Source organism: Larimichthys crocea, chromosome XV, assembly GCF_000972845.2.
Source record: "Larimichthys crocea isolate SSNF chromosome XV, L_crocea_2.0, whole genome shotgun sequence".
In the NCBI taxonomy this organism is placed as follows: Eukaryota; Metazoa; Chordata; class Actinopteri; family Sciaenidae; genus Larimichthys; species Larimichthys crocea.
Window position 1 is genome coordinate 13,891,851 of NC_040025.1, and position 19,952 is coordinate 13,911,802.

Consider the following 19,952-nt stretch of genomic DNA (forward strand, 5'->3'; position numbering starts at 1 on the left):
CTTCGCCTCTTTCTTTTTTATACTTCCTCTGTTTGTTGTTTGTGTGTTTCCATGTTAACCGGGCCGACCCGCCGTCTTCTAACATGTGCAACGTGCAGACCGGAGTCTGCAGGTTTAGACAGCACGTTGACAGGCGAGTAATCGCTTATCGCCTCTCACATCGGGTGCTACAGTTTGCACTCGACGATCAGGTGGGCGATTCTTTTCCAGAACACTTCATGTGTCATAGTCATTTTTATATAGTCTTTGTGCTTCTACCATGAGTAAATAAGTATCAAATTTTATGATTACAAGTTGGCCCGAGGCGTTCTGGGTTTCAAACGAAGTGATTATCTCCAGCAGTACACGATGGGTGTCACAACCCGTTTGTTCCCGTACACAAAGTCACACAGTCTATGTAGATGCCAGCTTCCAGAGTTTCCACTGAGCTGGGGAATAAAAGCTTTCTCCTGCTTTGCTTTGCTCCCTGGACTTTCCAGAACTTAGTGCATCTAATTTACGAATCTGAAGCCGTCTAACTGAGAAATGAGTAACTGGCGTGCCGTCCTCACCACGTCTCCCCGAAGAATTTCAATCTCGAAGAACTTCTTGGTTAGATAAAAATAAATAAAGTCACTGAAGTCATAACTAACCCAGTACTGAAGAGCTGAAGTTAGAAGGAAATCATTTAAAGATCAACTTTGCCGGATGGATTACATTTCTGTGACCACATGACTGCTTGTGCATTATTATTTGGACCCTGAGCTTCACAGATCTGGCATTCTCATCTTATTACCTTTGAATGCCAAAACAGAACCGACCATCAGAACCAAATTCTAGCCCTCCTGAATATCTCAGTTGATTGCACAGCGTGTTATTCCACTCTGATACACAACACCTTTAATCTTATTTTAATCAAAAGATGCCTCAGAAGAAGAGCGTGCACAGTAAGTAGGCCTGGTGTTGGGTTTTGGACAAGCCTCCACGCGGTCTCTGTCTCTGGTTTGGTTTGCTGTCCGGTCAAAGGCAGTAATTTAGAAAATTGTTGGGCTTAACTGAAGTTTGGACTTGCTGAGTGAGAGGTGTTTGGCCTCAGGTGTAAATTTAGGTCTGGGTTAGGTAGACGAACTCTGAGTGTCACAGAGGACACATTCTTAGTTTGAGCCTGAAGCCACAAAGATAAACCACAGACGGAGCCCGAACGACGGCAAACAGGCAAATAAAACTTGATCTTCTACAGCTGAACAACAGTAAGTGAGCAAATACGTCTTAATTAAAGCAGATATTTGACCACTGAACTTAATGTCCTTATTGTCCAAATGTCCAACTTCACAGCAGAAATAAACATGTTTACAGCCTGGTACAAAAAACAGTTTTGGTCTCTGTAGCTAATTTCCCCGTTCATGACAACTGTACTGAGGGTGAATTTATATACAACTCACCTGTTCACATTATATTAAGGCTTAAAGTTATGCAGGATTAAGAGCGTGGACGCTTTGATTGACAGGTGGGTGCTGTTACAGGTGGTTTGTTTGAGCATCCAGGCGTCATCCAGCTGTTGGTGACGTCACGGATACGCTGTCCATTCTTTATACTGTCGCTGGGGAAACACAGATTGACAGGGGAACAAACTTTGACACAACACCCGGGGTTCAAACGAGGTGTAACTAGTTTTCCAGGTCAGGAATGTGCTTGAAATTTGAATATACTCCCTGAAAAAAGATGCTCTGGTGTCATTTCGTGACATTTCTTTGCTGTTTCTTGGCGTGTTCACTCGTCATTCATAGCTAGATAAGTCCTCTGTTGATCCTTCACTGTGGAAATTAGCCAACAAGACAGATGTCGCGATAAAGGCTTTGCTTTGGTTTAGGCGCCTTGAAAGTTCTTGAATTTTGCTGTGTATGGACCCTGAGCCCTGGCATTCAGAGTCACTGTTAAAAAAGGATGGTGGTACGTTAATTGTTGCATCTTTGAGTTATGCAACTCTTTAAAAACCTGTCGGGAAAGGGTGGAGCAGTGTTACCGGCTTAACATTACGTCCTCGGCTTCCACTTTAAACTATGTGAGTTTGCATTTTTGCCGCGACTTGCAGCATCATGAACAAAATGACTGGAGGCACGAATTTAAAACAGATTATAGGGCTTTGCACACACACACACACACACACACACACACACACACACACACACACACACACACACACACACACAGCCTTAAAGCTCCTCTAGTGTGACGACTCACTGCATGCAGCAATTTAGAAGAGCCACGCTCAGATGTTCAGATGTTCAGGTGTTCAGATGTTCAGATGTTCAGGTGTTCAGGTGTTCAGGTGTTCAGGTGTTCAGGTGTTCAGATGTTCACCACAGACCTGCGTTTCTAATCATTTAGGATTAGCTAAGATGTTTGGACAGCGCTGTCAGAGCGCCGCAGGGTGGACTGCTACTTAGTGTGGAATGTGTGTGTGACGTCAGACGGTGAACTCTTTACACACCGCTTCAGCACACACACACACACACACACACACACACACACACACACACACACACACACACACACACACACACACATGCATGTAGGTAACTAGTCGTAGTATTTGTGTAAAAGAGTAAAAGCAGCAACAGATCATTTGTGCTACTTTACTGCTTCAGTGGGCATGTTCACGTCTGCACAGGAGGAGTGATGAGGATCCAGGAAGGCAGATTAATGGAGGATAATGATGATTGATAATAGTCTGTATAGTAACCTGGCTGACATAAAAGAGACAGAGAGATAAACGAGCAATTCAATTCATCACTTTGAATTTCATGCTGGCAGGACTGAAGACGTGAAGGACGTTTGTGAGCGAAACAGACTCTTCAGGTTTTACTCTCCAAGAACTCGAAGCCACAAAGCGTCGGCCTCTGCTGCTTTTTTTTCCGTCTACTTCCAGGAGGTCTCGTACAAAAGACGCCACGGGCTGGTTTTGTCTGAACAGAGAGAGAGAGAGAGAGAGAGAGAGCGGAGCCACCGAGACGAGGTTGAGAGGAGGAGAGAGAGAGAGAGAGAGAGAGAGAGAGAGGAGCAAAGGTTTAAACTAAAGGGGGTAGAGGAGGAGGAGGGTCAGGTAGAAAGAGGTCTTTCTGAACTTTATTGCTGCAAACAATAAAACTGAGTTTGTTTACGTCGATGCCACACACAACAGGAAACAGTTCACCTGGTTCAGTCCAACAGAATCCAACCAGCGCCTCTAAAGCTCATCATGTCAGATCCTGTTTGTTTTATCTGGACGAGATAAAAGTAACATTAGAAAACAACAATTTGCCGTTTCACCAGAGGTTAAAGAGTCCACTGCTCGAAAAACAGAAAGGAAACCTTTTTTATTTTATTTGGCAAGTTTTGGAGAGAAGGCTGAATGTTTTGTTGAAGAAGGAGAAGAAAAAAATCTGTAATTTTGTAATGAAATTACTGAAACCGTAACTTTTTAAACTTGTGAGGAACGGGCACTTTGTGTGCAAATGAAATCAAATCAGATCAAATCAGATCAAATCAAATAACATCGTCTGGTACAGAGTCAGACTGGGAACAAAATTTGGCCCGTTCGTCCTCTCTCCGTCTTTCTGTCTTGATTTCATTTCTGACCCGTGTGGTGTAACCTCCAATCCATCTGACTGGAGCCAATAACCAATTTAATAATCCTTAAAATGCTGAATTTCTGAATCTGCACTCGATAATATCAGTCATGTGACTCAAACTTTAGAAATCTATGATTTCCAGCCTCATTTTTTTATTCAATATTTTGTTGTGGAAGTAAAACCAAAGGTGTAAATTTATATTCTGCTAAAATAAGGAGACAGGTAACACGAGAGAAGTGATTATGGGAGGTGGCGACAGATGAAGACGAAGAGTTATGACAGGAGTAAAAAACCTGAGGATGCAAATGAATTCAATGAATGGAAACAGTTAAATAAATCCTGTAACTTTCAAACCCACAACGTATCAGCTTCACCGTCTGTCACTTCTCGCCTCAGGCCGCTCTAACTGTAAAACAGTTTCCTGTCTGCTTTAATAAAACACGTCATACGTGTTGAAATGCGCTCATCGGCGTGAACGCAGCACTGACAGAGAAGTTCAGATCTGTGTTCCTGATTCAGCGTCATCACGCACGTTTATTCTGAAAGTTTTAATGTGAACATCTAAAGCGCTCTGGGTTTGAGCTGAGCCGTCGCAGTATATAATATTTCAGGTGTAGATCAACATTTGTTTGATGCGATGGTTTTCAGCGAAGGCTCTCAGTCGTCCAGGTCGTCTTTCGTTGAGTAGAGTTGAATCTGGGGTTGTAGATCTGTCCTCCGTTCTACATATTAACACAAATGTTGCACATTTTTAGTTAAAACTTAACTTGCGAGTCAGTCCGATGGAACTGCTCCTAATGACGGTTGATGCTTAATATCTGAATCATCCTGCAGGTTTCCCTGTCTTGCATATTCTTTGTCCGACCTTTGGACTCTTGTGTGCTCACTGTAGTGCAGACGTCAGCAGGAAAAAACCCAGTGCAGTTAATATCCAAAGCCTTGTGGTTTTTACTGGGCAGCTGCCAGGTGTGAATGTGTGAAGCTGCATGAAGGTGGAGTGTGTCCTCCGTTACAGGAGTGAGTGGGCTGCGGCAGCTGAGGCCACTGAAAGTACAAGAAGTCCTCCAGCTGTGAGTCTTCATTCAGGGCTGTTGGGTATGAGAGAGGACGCGGAGGTTGTGTCCTTTCAAATGTACTTTGGCGTGAGCACAGGCATCCAGCTTCAGAGACTGGAGAACAAATTCAATGTGACAGATCACAGAAGCCGAACGAATGAACGAGCTCAAACTCTCTTTTTTAATTGTTGGAGAATGAGATAAAACAAAAGCAGCTTCATGGGCAGCTGCAGTCTGTCTGGACAGATGGACAGACTCTTCCTTTACACAGTAGCTGTAATGCAGTATAAACATCTGCTGCCACAGCTGCTCCTCGCTCATCTCTCTTTCATCGCTCCTCACCTCCGTTCACCCCCAGCAGGTCTTCGCCGAGAGCCTTCCCGACCAAAACCGCCCTCTTCCGCCGTCTGTCGTGACGCGCAGGCGCACTGTCACTCAGCGTGCAGGTTTCATGGGCGCTGACGAGGCTTTTAGTGGTTTAGAGGTCGCTGGTCTGATTCCGGACATGTCCAGCTCAGATGGAGATGCAGATGGATTTAAGGCGTCACAAAAAAATGCCAAAAATTTTGTGGTTCCTGCTTCTCAAATGAAGGAAAGATTCACTGCATTTGATACTTCTGTTTTCTCTGTGTACTTCCTGGTGCAGGGTAGTGTTCAATGCTCAATTCCAGTATGAACCTACTGACATCTGAATATATAAATATAAAACATACAGTACGTACGTTTATATATTGAACGATTCACTGCCGCGTCTTCAGCTTCTTCAGGCGTCGTTTTCACAGCGCCGCTGCACAGTGAAGTGTCCGGCGTTCCACACCCAAACGTTTTGATCGTTCTGTGTCACATTTAAAATAAAATCAACAGTATTTTTGTCATGCATGTGTTAAGAAGTCAATATAGTTAATATATCTCAGCAGGTATAAAACTAAAAGTGTTTCTCTGATTTTTAAAGTTGAATAAATGTGACAGGATCAGGACTCACAGTCACTCTCTGATCAACGGCCTCGTCCTGCATTAGACAAGTTAAAACAACCAAAGAGCTCAAACGAGAAGAAATCTGTCAGGAAAGAAGAACACTGAGTTTGAATGATTGTTAGAAATGAAAAACATCAGAAAATAATCTGTGATGAAACAATCTGCTCCAAATTCATCCAGACTCCTGCAGGCCGGTTCATTGTTCAGTTCATCAGCTGTTCTGTCAGTGTTAATGAATATAATGTGAGATATCTATAAAATATGTCAGTTTACTCGATGATAGAAAAGATTTTGTGCATCCGTCGTTCTTCATGCGACCCTGCTGACCTCTCCTCTCTCTCTCATTACCCCGTCTCTCTCTCTCGCCCATCTTGAGCGCACACTTCACCACACGGTCAAGTTCACCGAGTTCATTTGTTATTGGGGGAAATTTGGCATCGCAGACGCGCTCACACGCCACACGCATTCCCTCGTTTTACGACGTTTAACAATCACAAACAGCCTCAGATATGCGTAACCTTAAAAAACTCAGCACAATCTCACATTTTCACATCTGCCGCACAGCTGCTCCGCCTGCTCCGCCTGCTCCGCCTGCTGTTTCATCTTCTGTCTCTTTTGCACCAAATCGTCGTTACTTGTGAAATAAGTACTATTGTCAGTACAATAACAGCTTTTTATCCCACAAGTTTAATGTGAGCTCACCACAAAGTCTCTGTGCACGGTGGACTTTTCCTTCAGACCTTCAAACCTGCAGAGGGAGCTGGTCCTCTTGAATCTCGTTCACCTTTTTGGACTTTAGGGGCGCCGTAGTTTTCTTTGATAAGTTATTATCTCGTTAACGTGCACGCAGCACCAAAGATAACAAGATGATAACTTGTTCGCACAGACTGATTGCTTGTTATCTTGTACAGACAAGTTATTATCGTGTGTGAACGAGATACAGAGGGAGTTATTTTGCACGAACAAGACAAAAAATATTTTGTCTTTTGGGACTTTGTTTTCACATTTGTATCTTGTTCCTGCTGAAACTTGGGGGTCTCTGTAGTTTTCATTGTTTACCGTCAGTAAGATAGCAAGTTGCTGCCCCAAGCGACGGAGTTTAAGTATCTGGGGGAGAGTCTGAGATGGACTGGCAGGTTGGCTGGACTGTTGTGGATCTGAGACGGCTGAGTCTGAAGGCAAAGCTCTCGGTTTTCCAGTTCATCTGCGTTCCAACCCTCACCTACGTCACGAGCTTTGAGTGAATGAGATCGCAGATGCAAGTGGTAGAGTTGCTGCTAGGGGCCAAGGGAGGTGATTCAGCATCTGATTAAGATACCCTTCCTAGGCACCTTCGTTTAGGGGGGAACTGGAAGGAGGCCCTGGGGCAGACCAAGAACCCGCTGGAGGTTCCTATCCTGGGAACGCCTCAGGATCCTCCAGGAGGAGCTTGAGTGTGTTGCTGGGGAAGAAGGACGTCTGGACCCAACCCCGGATAAGCAGAAGAAAGATGATGGATGGATGCAATATAATAACTTATTATCCTGTGCTAAAAAGACAAACAATATCACCTTCTGGGACTCTAAGGACTCCGTAGTTTTCATAGTTACCAGATGGTGATTTGGCAGCAGACAGCATGACTGTGTTTTGTTACTAACACACACATACAGTACATACTGTAAGTCACACACACACGTGTGTGTCAATCCTCCAGAGTGCTGTCAGAGTTAATTTGTATCTCTACACCTTTTGTGTTGGGTCTTTCTCTAATCTTGAGCACGCAGTGGTGGGATTATCTGAAATCAGTGGATTCAAGTGGCATGACGCCCGGTCCAAGTCCAAACAGAGCCTGAAACGCACCCGTCCAGATCCTTTCTTTAAATAAATGACTCACTGTAACAGATTCATCATCCGCTGTGTTGTCCTTGTGTGGTTTCTATAGTGTTTGTGTTGCTGTTGGACATGCAGGCGTGCCTCTGACATCTCTCTGCAGGGTTCAGTGTTTGACTTTGTAATCTTCACACCTTTGCTGTGACTGTTAGCAAGACGCCCCGAGGGAAGGGAGAATCAAAAGATATTCAAGCCCCGGGAGTTACAGATTTTAAGTAATTTGTCTCACCAACAATAGCTTTTGTTTGGCAAGTTGATTTTGTCAAGTGTTTGACTTATTAGTCACTCCTTAATGTTCTCTGATCGCTTGCAAGACTCAGCTTGAATGAAATACTTTGTGTCAGATGTCACTTCGTGGGCAGGAAACTCTTCAAATATCAGACATCCAGTGCTGCAGGACTCACAAGGTGTGCAAAAAAAAAAAAAAAAAGCCAACATGTGGATGCTGGAAATGATCCAAGAGCTTTCTGGAAGCAGGTGACCCACTTGGAAAGCAGTCAAAAATTTCTGGCAAGGTAATCTTCGAAGATCAGAAGTTCCACGCTGAGCTCCGCGTTGCTAACAGTTTGTAATCATAGAATTACAGGGATATCACGTTACAGTTGAATAGCAGACATCATACCTGCACGCCCGCCCGAGGCGCAGGTGTTCACTTCTCTTGAGTAACGTGGATGTAGCATTCAGAATACTGGATGGAGCGAGTCTTTGCAGGAACTGAAGCTGCAGCCCGGAGCGTCAGTCGCTTCCTGTTTGTCTCGGAGTTAAACTCAGACCGGACTGATAATAATTGTTAAAAGAGATTTCCTGCAACAACACTGCATGTTCACGTGACGGACATCAGCTTTATTTGTTCAGTTTTGTTCCTGAGAAATCAGATTTTTCTTCATATGATCTAAATATTTAAATGTCCATCTGTCATTCCTTCTGGATTAGAGGCCAAAATGTATCCGGATTACAGATGCTGAATCATTTATACTGACTGTAAGATCAGATTTAGTCTTGAAGACTACACCATCAACAAAACCCTCTCCTCTCTTCCTAATGATCCTCCACACGTCCCTCAATCATTTTATTAATCTGATAATCTGAGTGACTTTATGACTCGCCTCCCTGACGTCGCTCTCTCTCTCTCTGTCCTCAGGCGCCGGTGAACGGAGACACGCCTCCGGCTGAGGGCCTATCGGAGAACGACAGCGGCGTGGAGCTGACCAATGAGAACAGCCCTCTGACCGCGGCCGAACCTCCCTCCCCCTTCAGCCCCAAGCAGAACGGCGACGCCGCCTCACCTCAAGGTAACACGACGAGTGTTTGGACCGATGCAGTGCAGTCGATCTTTATCTTCCGTAACTCTTCTAATCAGTTATTTCCAGGGCCGAGGATACACAGGTCCTCAGAGAACAACTTTTGGGGTTTCTAATGAGCTGAGAAGGAGATTCAATAAAAAAATTATCCATAAAATAAACATGATGAGACTGAAAGAGTCAGTTTTAGGCCAAAAGATGAACTAAAGCATCACATGGTCCTAAAAGTCAGTCCCACATTTACTCTTGTCCGGCGGCTTCTTGCTCGCTCACTCTCTCCTTTTCTCTTCTTAGCTTCCTCCGTCAGCGTCCTCTTCACTCTCTTCTCCTCTGCCATGTCCGTAAGCTGCTGGGACCTGGTTACACTCCTCTCGTTCCTTCTTCGTAGTCCATGTGGTACAAACACTCAGTCCGTCCAGCTTGGCGGGGAGCTAGAGCGACGGGTACCCGTCGCTCTGAGCTCACCGCCAAGCTGACGGACTGAGCTAACAGCAGCTACAGCTGTCAGCAGTTTACTTCACTGTCCATCATAAACTCTGTACAGACTTAGGAATGACCTGATCACAGGTCAGTGTGGATCACAGACGGTAGATCATCAGAGGAAAGTTACAGGATTTAATCTCAGTGTCTCATTTAAAATTCAGCGCTCAGAAAACAACAGAGGAGACGTGACCGTCCTGCTTCTTTCCGTCTGAACTTTATCTCTTGAAAATATTGAGTTTCTTTGCTGCCATCTGTCTGACCGTCTGCTCGCTCGCGCTCGCTCTCCGTCCTCAGATGATAACCAGTGTTCGAGGGGAAGCAGGAAGAGGAGCAGGAAGAAGTCAGAGGAGGAGGAAGCTACCTGGGACTCCTACAGCGAGGTATGACCACGGACACACACGTGTGTGATTTCAGTTTTCACGTGTTCATAAATCTTTTTTAGGGAAATACAAACTCTGTGTGTGTGTGTGTGTTTTCAGGATAAATCGTCAGGAGCGTCTCAGTTGGGTTTGAGACAAACACCTCGACCCAGAACTATCTTCCAAGCCGGTCTGACACCGCACACACACTCCAAACCTCGCAGACAAAACCGCAAACAGGAACACAACATGTTACAGGTAAACACACACACACACCTTGCAGAGGCTAAATCGTGTAATGATTAAAAAACAGATCCTTGTTTGTTTGTGCTTCCTTCTGATCTGCACGGCACGCTGATCACAGTCTTCACATCCTCTACCTGCTGCCTGTTCTGACCCTGCAGACTTGCTGTAGTTTGCATGTGGAAACTTCAGCTCAGTTTTGATTTTGAACTTCTCCCACATCCTGGTGTGAGGTGACTGACAGGACCGACGTCCAGAACCGTGAAAATGTTTCATCCAGGTTGTTAAAACAAATAAAGTCCTCGAAGCTCTGACAGGTTTAACCTCCCTACAGCAGAGAAGAGGAAGACGCATCCATGCATCTCTTCTTTCTATCTTTTGTCGTGCCTCTGTTCACTCTTTCCTCTTCTTTCTTGCTCGTACCTCTCCGGTTAAGTTTCCATCCGAATGTTGTGCAACAGTGTGTGTTCAAAAGTGTGTTCATGTCTGTCTGCAGTTATTCTTATTTTTACATCTAGTGCTGCAGAGACAAAATAAGATGAACATTTATGTTAGAGTTGTTTAAAAAAACTGCAGACTGTGGCGTTTACCTGTGTGTTGTAATAACCGCCTGTCCTCAGGTGAAGAATCTCTCTAAAAACACCGACATGACGGATGAGTGAACGGTTAATGCCGGATAATTATTGGTGTTGAGTTCTGTAAAAAAATAAACGTCCTCTGAGCTCATTCATAAGCGTCTTTAGTGTTCACGTCTGTCGGTTCAGTCTAATAAATCTCCCCTCTCTCTGTCCTCCCTCAGTGTGCTGGTGGTCCTCGGCCGGCTGTGGTCGTGTCCGGCAGGGTCCCCGAGGCCCCACGCCTGGAGCTGATGGAACAAGACTCCAAGGACTCGGCCCAGAGCATCAGCACCTCGTCCAGCTCCGAAATCCAGCCGGAGTACAACGTAAGATGTGTGAGATAGAGTGTGACATTGATGAAGGAGGGGATCAAAGTAATGAACAAGGAAGAAACAAAACAGGAGCTGGAAATGTCTCAGGCTGTTCTGTTTGTCGACTTTTCTCGTTAAAGTTTCACCGTTCATCCTCGTGCAGAGCGGCGATGTTCCTGGACAGGATGTTCAGATGTTTCTCCAAAAATGAAAGGATGATGTATCACTGCGTCTGTTTGGATTCAGATTAAGCCTGGGAGGTTGGAGATCTCTGAACTCTGGTTGTTTAAAGTTACAGACAAACACCTTTATTATTATATGTCCGAGATAGATGGATGTGAATGTTGCACTGATTCTTGAACTCGGGGAAAGTCTGGACAGAGTGAGCAGTGAGGGCCGAGTTTGTTTAGAGAGCGACAGAAAAAGCAAATGGAGTTTTTGCAGCAGAAGTGCTCCCGATCCACCTGATCCGGCTGAAACATTTAACAGCTGAAGAAATGCGATGAGCGGAACACAAAGGGTTAAAGATGAGCAGAGAGAAAGAAAACATGTTTCAGAAAAAGAGGAAGTGAAGGTTTGGCAGTGAGAGAGAGAGCAGGAGGGGTAACTCCCTGTACAGAACCTCCTCCACCTGGCCTTGTGTTAGTGCAGGTGGCCACACACACACACACACACACACACACACACACACACACACAGAGTGTGTTTGTGTTTGCTCTGTATCAATAGTTTCATTCAGGTCATGACGACCACCGGTCTGCACAGCAGGGCCTGTGTGTGTGTGTGTGTGTGTGTGTGTGTTTGATCTGCATATACGACCTGTGTTGTGTGTTTTCATGTGAGCTCAGCGGAGCGTAGCATCCTTTAAAGCCTCCATAACAAAACATTAGAAGAGAGCTCAGCTCTGATTTGTTTGCAAGCATAGAAACTGTATCCGCTCATAACTTAAAAAAATAAAGACAGACAAGCAGAAAAAAATGTTTTTATTCTGGTTTCATCAGAGACTAACAGCAGGGGAGGTCAAAGGTCACACCTCAGGCAGTACATTATGTGTACTCGATTACTGCTCCGTCCTCCTGACGGACTCCAGCCTGACACTGAAACCTCTGCAGATGATCCAGAACGTGGCGGCTCGCCTGCTCCTCGATCATGGAGCTCCTCAGTAGACCTGCAGCAGCCACGTTAAACTCAGATCTCTGACGCTGACGACAAAGCAGTCTCTGGTTCTTGAACGTCCTCATACAGACAGATGTTACCTCCTCCAGGCTCTGCCACCTGTTCGCTCAGGACAGTCCAAACTTTGTTGTTCAGTTGTTCAGTTCCTTCCCCTGCAGCTAACATGTCCTAGTCGCACTGCAGCTTCATTGTTTTCATTTTTCACAAGTGAAATGAAGTATAGGAGTTTTTTTTTTGTTCTTCAGATGTTTGCGAAACCCTCAGAAGTCCAACAAAACATCTAGTTTGGTGATCTGGAACTTTCCTTATCTCCATCCATGTTCTCAGCTTTTCTCACAGTTTGTTTCTTTACTACAAGATTTCTAACAAAATGTCTCTCTGTCTTCTCATTTTTTATCAGAAACCTGAGATATTTCCTCTAAGTTATCAACTGTTTCTTCTCTTTCTTTAGTTTTCTCTGCACGACCAGAACATTTTGGAAATCTCTCCAGACTGTTGTTTTCATTTCATCTCTTCATAGCAGACGTCATAGCAGATTTCTGTCAAACCTTCTCTTCTCTTTAGAAGATATTGTGTCCAGTTTTCACTCCCCTCTCCTCCACACCTGCAGTATCATGGAAAGAAAAACTAGACTCTTGAAGCAATCCGTCTTCTCTTCACCTCAAACCTTTTTGTTTTCCTGCCTTCCCAAAGACTAAACGCCTCTGACGTTAAAACAAACCTTTTCTCTGCCTCCGTGACCTCCACCTTCTAAATCTGTCTCTCTCCCTCCTCCCTCCAGGACAACAAGGGGTTTGGCATCGGCGAGCTTGTGTGGGGGAAGATCAAGGGTTTTTCCTGGTGGCCCGGCATCGTGGTGACGTGGCGCGCCACTGGCAAACGTCAGGCCAGCCACGGCATGAGGTGGCTGCAGTGGTTTGGAGACGGCAAGTTCTCTGAGGTGAGGAGGGAAGAGGAGACTGACGCAGAGGAAAAGTCAGATCAAGGTTTCAGATGATTGTTTCATGCCACATGTTTTTGTTTTCTGTGCAGGTTTCAGCAGACAAACTGGACTCCATCACCGCCTTCCCTAAGTTCTTCAGCCAGGCTTCGTACACCAAGCTGGCCTCCTACCGCAGAGCTATCTTCCAGGCGCTGGAGGTAATCCTCGCTGCAGGGCAGAGTTATCCCGCATGTGGGAGTCTGCAGCTGATAAAGTTTGACAAAGTGTTGGGAGTATTTCAGGGCGGTTCAAGGTCTTCAAGCTGTCAGCTCAAAGCAGAGCTGAGCTTTCAGGCTAATTAAAATTCAGACTAAACAGCTAACGGGTTCTGACTACACCAAACTCGTCTTCAGGATGCAAGATTTCTTCCAGACACTAGTTGTCCTTTCGCTTTTCTTCTTCCAAGACCAGAAATTTGGGAAACTAACGTGTCGTTTTCATTCATTAAGCTCACAGAGGAGAAAGGAAGCTGTTGGCTTTCAGTCATTTCGACATGACATGGTAAACACAGGTGTTACTAATTAATATCATTCAGGTCAAACAGAGTCAGAGTGCTGCTGCCTTTCAAAATAAATCAGTTTTTACTGATCAGAAAGAGACAGAGCGTGAGATATCAGGTCAGATCGATGACAGGTTGAGCATGAACAGGTTTGAATATACTCTTTAATTAACTCGATTCTGGAGTTTTATCTTCTCCTGTCATGTTCACTCATTCTTTATAGATGAAGTCTTCTGGATTTAAACAAACATCAAAATATTATTATCAAAACATAAAATCAAAGTTTTTACAGACAGCGTGCACTGATTGCTGTTTGTATAGCAGTTTGGATGTGGTGAAAAAAGGCTGGAAAACACCTTGAAAGTGCTTGAAAAGAAACTGCACAGCGAGGCAAACTAATACGAACCGTTCTGAGCGGAGCGGAGAGATCCAGTGTCGTAGAAATATGGCATGAATGTGTGTGTGTGTGTGTGTGTGTGTGTGTGTGTGTGTGTGTGTGTGTGTGTGTGTGCTTGGCTGATGGTGTATCAGATCTGAGGTCTGCTGTAAAAACACGCTGCATGGCGTCCCTGCCAAGAACAACCTGGTTCACTGGAAGTGAGTCTGTGCACACAGATGTGTCTAACAGGGATTCCTCGGCTCTACGCTGCATCTCACCGTCACTCAAAGAGGAGAGGAGAGACAGACAGACAGACAGACAGACAGACAGACAGATTATAAAACAGACAGACAGACAGACAGACAGACAGACAGACAGACAGACAGATTATAAAACAAACGGACAGACAGACAGACAGATTATAAAACAGACAGATTATAAAACAAACAGACAGACAGATTATAAAACAAACAGACAGACAGATTATAAAACAAACAGACAGACAGACAGATTATAAAACAAACAGACAGACAGACTGATGACGAGGACGTCAGACATAAACTTTTTTATCCTGCGGGACGTTTGGTTTGCAGAAAGATACACAACATTATGTCAATAAATATATAATCAAAGCATCAGACAGATTATAAATCAGACAGACAGATTATAAATCAGACAGACTGTTCATATGTGATGCAGCAGACGTGTGATGAAAAGACGTGTGGAGGGTTTAGTGACATCCAGAGCGTGCGGCTGCTGAATAACAGTTGTACCTGTTGCCACTGCAGGTTTCTTCAGCGGAGATACTCGGAGATTCTGACTGTTTTTTATTAACACACACTGTCGGAGTCGTTCGCTCTCGGTTTCTCACTGCTGACTCCTCGTGTGTCTGTGTCCAGTTCATCTCTCTCAGGTCCAGATCCTGATCGAGAGTCAGTGTTTAGTTTGTCCACACCGGACCTTCAGAACATTAAAAAAATATTGTTCTTCTTCGCTCTTTCGTTCCACTTTTCATTCTCGTCTGTTTGTTTTTCAGTGTGTGTGTGTGTGTGTGTGTTTCTGCAGGCCTGGCTGTTTTCTCTCTTTGTGGCTTCTGTGTTTTGTCTCCTCCGTCCTGTCGAGCCTCTGGACGGTCTCAAACATCTTTTTAAGATAAAAATAATCACAAAGGAAAATAAACAAGGACGACGTTGAAACAAGTTATTTTACAGAGTTTTAAACAGGATCATCTTTCTGTTGTGTTCAGCTCTCCTGTGTCTTTCGTTGTCTCACGTTGTCTCTCGTTGCCTCTCTCACAGATGGCGAGTATCCGGGCGGAGAAGACGTTTACCCCCTGCGAGTCGGACAATCCCGAAGACCAGGTCAAACCCATGCTGGACTGGGCCAACGGTGGCTTCCTGCCTAAAGGAGAGGAAGGCCTCAAACCTACTCACACCGCCGGTGAGCCAGGCAGCAGGAGACTGTCTCATACTGTCCATCACAACAAAGCTGCAAATGTCGTGTGTCCAAATGAAATGTCTTTAATGTTCCCCGCGTCTCCCTGCAGACAGTAACCCTCTGGACCACCAGGTCCTCGATGTGTCCCTGCCAGAGTATTTCCCCAGTGCGAAGCGGGCCAGAGTCAGTCTCTGTAAGAACAAGGCCCCCGAGGAGTCGTACAGCAGAGGTACAGGTCCACAGCTTCAAAAAACTAAGTATGAAACTGTGTCCACGTCTTCGTGCTTCCTAACACCGTCCTTCTCTTTCCCTCAGAACAAATGGTGAATGAAGTTCTGAAGAATAAAAGAAGTATAGAAGGTAAAGACACGTCACAGCGAGGAAGCAGCCAAACTGTCTGTCTGTGAACTGTAGTCCTGATCTAATCCTGTCGATAAATGTTTACTCAGCACATTTTTATTTGGCAGCATAATTGTGTGATTAAGAGCTAATCTGTTGCGTGCGACGCGGGTTAATGTGAATTATTTCATTGACAGTTTCTGGTGACTGATCTGTTGTTGTGTGTCTGTTGGCAGAGTTCTGTCTCTCCTGTGGAAAAACGAGAGCAGCAACCTTCCACCCGCTGTTTGAAGGAGGCCTGTGCCAAACATGCAAGGTAGAGCAGCAGACAACAGGACCCGTCTTTCCTGATCCTACATTATTTTCAGCTAATTGGACCTGATACACAGACTGAGTGTGTTTGAATGTTTTCTCTGTGTGTGTGTGTGTGTGTGATCAGGACGTTTACCTGGAGATGTCCTACATGTACGATGACGACGGTTACCAGTCCTACTGCACCGTCTGCTGCGGAGGTCGAGAGGTTCTGCTCTGCGGCAACGCCAACTGCTGCAGGTCTGACACACACACACACACACACACACACACACACACACACACACACACACACACATATAATAAAAACAGCACACACATCAATAACACCAACTCCTCCACATGTGCTCACCTCCTCCTTCTCCACGTCCTCCTCCAGGTGTTTCTGCGTGGACTGTCTGGACATCCTCGTCGATCCGGGAGCGTCCAACAACGCTCGGTACTTGGACCCGTGGCGATGCTACATGTGCCAGCCGCTGCTGCAGTACGGCGTCCTGAAACGGCGGCACGACTGGAGCCTGAAGCTGCAGGAGTTCTTCGCCAGCGACAACGGACAGGAGTTTGTGAGTCACTTTGTTGCTGCTTAGAGCTAAATCAGTGACGATACTGGATGTTTTCCTCCCTGAAACCATCTGCTGTGATAAAAAATATGATTTATCGTTTCTCTTTCAGGAGAAACCAAAGATTTACCCAGCAGTCCCTGCAGAGCAGAGACGACCAATCAGAGTCCTCTCCCTGTTTGACGGCATCGCCACCGGTGAGAGCTGCGTGCACGTGTGTGTGTGTGTGTGTGTGTGTGTGTGTGTGAATGTATTTATACTGAGGTCATCATACAAACTGTGTCTGTGTTTGTGTTTCCAGGCTACCTGGTTCTAAGAGACCTGGGCTTCAAGGTGGACCAGTACGTGGCGTCGGAGGTGTGCGAGGACTCCATCTCAGTGGGTGTCGTCAGACATGAAGGAAAGATCCAGTACGTCCACGATGTCCGAGACATCACAAAGAAAAACGTAAGGAAGAAAAAGTCGTGTGTAATTCCTGCGACACGGTCCATGATATGAAACTGCTCAAGATCGGATACAGTCAGATTCACTCTGAGCTTTCCAAACTCTTACAACAGTAATTTAAAGTGGTTACAGTATGACCACGAGATAATTTGTCTTAATTTGCTTGAGTAACGATGAACCTCAGACCCAAAAGAAACCGACTGAACAAAAAAACGCTGAAATAACAACATCATGATGTCGATTTCTAAAAATCCAAACTGGACTAAACATGAGAACATTCAGGTGATAACACATGGAGTTTTTTTGGTGTGTAGTTGCTGATTAACATGAATTTAAGAAAGTGTTATTAGAGAGCACGGAGTGCTGAGTCATCCTCTGCAGTAGGTTTTAAAATTTCACAACTGGTTATGATGAAAATGTTTGTGAGGAAAACCACAGCGCTCGTGTGGAAGGCTCCAATTAGAAGCGATCGCTGATTGAGGTTGAGAAACACCAAACCAGGTTTGGTTTCGTTTACAGTCAGGCCTGAAATATTCATGTGCTGACAAACATATATTATATAATATTATATCAAATATGATATATAGTGATTTCCGTCGCCTTTGAAAGCTGCTCAGTTGTCGGGGCAGAAGAATCTGTACGAGAGATTTGGACGAGAGCGCGGAGCCGGTGGGTGGTTGGTCACAAACGTCTTCCAAAGCGTAGCCTGTTTTCTCATCTGTTTTAATTTAAATGAACATCACGCTGTGCGGAAGAAGACTTGAAACTAGAGATCGAGTCATAAACTGGTGAGGAAACTGTTTACTGCGGCCATAAATCACGCGAGAAGTCGGCTCGTCTTACGATCAGATTTCTTATTGCACAGAGTGACGCTGCCCTCTGCTGCCCACACACACACACACACACACACACACACACACACACACATGAGAGACCATAGAGTCTAAGTGTGTTTTAACATGATAACACACACACACACAGCAAACAGAGGCTGGCAGCTGCAGTGACGTGGTTCAGGGCGGAGGACAAAGAGCGACGTAAATCCCCTCAGGAACCCTTTCACTTGTTAGTCACGCTCTGTGCACGTGTGTGTGTGTGTAAGTGCATGTGTGTGTGTGTTTAGGGGTTTTTCGGCCCTGCTCTCTATTAGCTGTTATGTAAGAGATTAAGAGCACCTCCACCTCCACCTCCACCTTCTGCTCTCTTTCTCTCTGTTCTCTAACTCCTGATTCTTTCTTCCCTCTTCTTGTCTTTCATTCTTCTCTTCCTCATTGTCCTCTGTAAGAGGACTCCTGTGTACGGGAAGGAGGGTTCATGTGAAAGGGTGAAAGAGGACAAAGGGCGGGCAGATGTTGGAGTTCATGGTGGGTTAAATTAGTACGATTAGACTATTAGAGAACCAGTTTCATGATCTTGACGCTGTTTCTTTGATGATACTGTTGGACTTCAATTTAAGCTCTGCAAATAATCCACAGATTAACAAACATGATCGTTACGTTCTTTCTTTGCATCTTTGCTCGTTTTCTATCCTCTTTATATCAAATGATCATTGAGTTGCTCTTTTTGGGATTAAATCTTGATATGAGAAATCCTGAAAAGTTTATTAAACCTGAGCGTTAGATAATTATTTTGTGCTGGTGTCACTGTGCTGTCACTCCTTCAGTCTAACACTTGGTGGCGCTGTTGTCTCTCTCCCTCAGCTTCTGGAGTGGGGTCCTTTCGACCTGGTGATCGGAGGAAGTCCCTGCAACGACCTGTCGATTGTCAATCCTGCCAGGAAAGGCCTCTATGGTAGGTATCAAGTCTTTGAGAATTGATCCATGATTGTCTAAAGGATGTTTCTGATGCTTTCCTACTCTGTGGATACGTTTCTTCATATCTTTGTGGCATGAATCCTGAGTATTGTCGTGCTGAAGCACTGAAGCAGGTTGGTGACTCCATTGTTTTGTCACTTTAGAAGGCACAGGGAGGTTGTTCTTCGAGTTTTACCGTCTGCTGAGTGAGGCCAAGCCCAAAGAAGGAGAGAACCGGCCGTTCTTCTGGATGTTTGAGAACGTGGTCGCCATGGGCGTCAATGACAAGAGGGACATCTCACGATTCCTGGAGGTGAGTTACATGGACTGCAGAGTAAGAACAGCTGTAGGAGACGTCCATGAACTTTTTTTGTGAAGGCATCTAAGCAGCGTGAATTTACGTTTATCTTGATTTTGTCTGTGTGTTTCTTGCAGTGTAACCCGGTGATGATTGATGCCATCGAGGTCTCTGCTGCTCACCGTGCCCGATACTTCTGGGGAAACCTGCCGGGCATGAACAGGTAGGACAAAGAAACCTCAGAAACATGTTTGCATCCTGAGTTCGCACATAAAGCAGCAGATGTATATATATAGATATAAGTCCTCCTGTCTTCCACAGGCCTCTGTGTGCCTCCGGGATGGACAAGCTGGAGCTGCAGGACTGTCTGGAGCACGGCAGAGTTGCAAAGGTTTGAAATCTGCAGAATAAAGACGCTCGCTTAGGAAAACGGCTTCTTGGTTGCGCTTGTTTGACCTCATATTTGTTGTTTTTATAGTTTGGGAAGGTGCGTACCATCACTACCCGCTCCAACTCCATCAAACAAGGGAAGGACCAACACTTCCCTGTGCTGATGAACGGGAAGGAGGACATACTGTGGTGCACTGAGCTGGAGAGGTGAGCAGGAAACACACACACACTGTTTGATTAGTTTTTTTACCCAAATCCTTCATTCTAATCTCTGATACTTGTATTAGCCTAATTTAATTTAACGAGAGAAACGTTTTGTCTTAAAAGTTGACGTAAATGTGACTAAACAGACTAAAACTAACCCGTAAATGCCACTGGGAACGTCTCTTTGACGTCCTGGCTGCACCTCTGTTTTGGTCGGTTCTCCATGTAGCTGCATACCACACAAAGTGTTTTGCCTGCCAGGCTTTGTTAACTTTTCCATGTTATATATGCTTCTATCATGGGTAGGTAGGCTATGTAGTTTGTTTTCACAATCTG

General features: G+C 45.1%; 1 protein-coding gene across 2 annotated transcripts in view; it reads left to right on the top strand.

Moving 5' to 3' along the window:
- Positions 1-19,952, top strand: part of dnmt3bb.1 (DNA (cytosine-5-)-methyltransferase 3 beta, duplicate b.1) — a 31,371-nt gene that overhangs the window by 8,280 nt on the left and 3,139 nt on the right. Inside the window, exons 3-21 of one of the 2 annotated variants that reach the window (XM_027288770.1) lie at positions 8,631-8,781; positions 9,568-9,653; positions 9,753-9,890; positions 10,675-10,818; positions 12,761-12,919; positions 13,012-13,119; positions 15,138-15,279; positions 15,386-15,505; positions 15,592-15,636; positions 15,852-15,931; positions 16,055-16,167; positions 16,307-16,490; positions 16,600-16,684; positions 16,789-16,934; positions 18,632-18,722; positions 18,889-19,037; positions 19,160-19,245; positions 19,326-19,413; positions 19,501-19,619. In XM_027288770.1, the coding sequence (XP_027144571.1) occupies positions 8,631-8,781; positions 9,568-9,653; positions 9,753-9,890; positions 10,675-10,818; positions 12,761-12,919; positions 13,012-13,119; positions 15,138-15,279; positions 15,386-15,505; positions 15,592-15,636; positions 15,852-15,931; positions 16,055-16,167; positions 16,307-16,490; positions 16,600-16,684; positions 16,789-16,934; positions 18,632-18,722; positions 18,889-19,037; positions 19,160-19,245; positions 19,326-19,413; positions 19,501-19,619 (2,234 nt within the window). The remainder of the gene's footprint in view (positions 1-8,630; positions 8,782-9,567; positions 9,654-9,752; positions 9,891-10,674; positions 10,819-12,760; positions 12,920-13,011; positions 13,120-15,137; positions 15,280-15,385; positions 15,506-15,591; positions 15,637-15,851; positions 15,932-16,054; positions 16,168-16,306; positions 16,491-16,599; positions 16,685-16,788; positions 16,935-18,631; positions 18,723-18,888; positions 19,038-19,159; positions 19,246-19,325; positions 19,414-19,500; positions 19,620-19,952) is intronic. The other variant, XM_027288771.1, reaches the window with a different exon arrangement.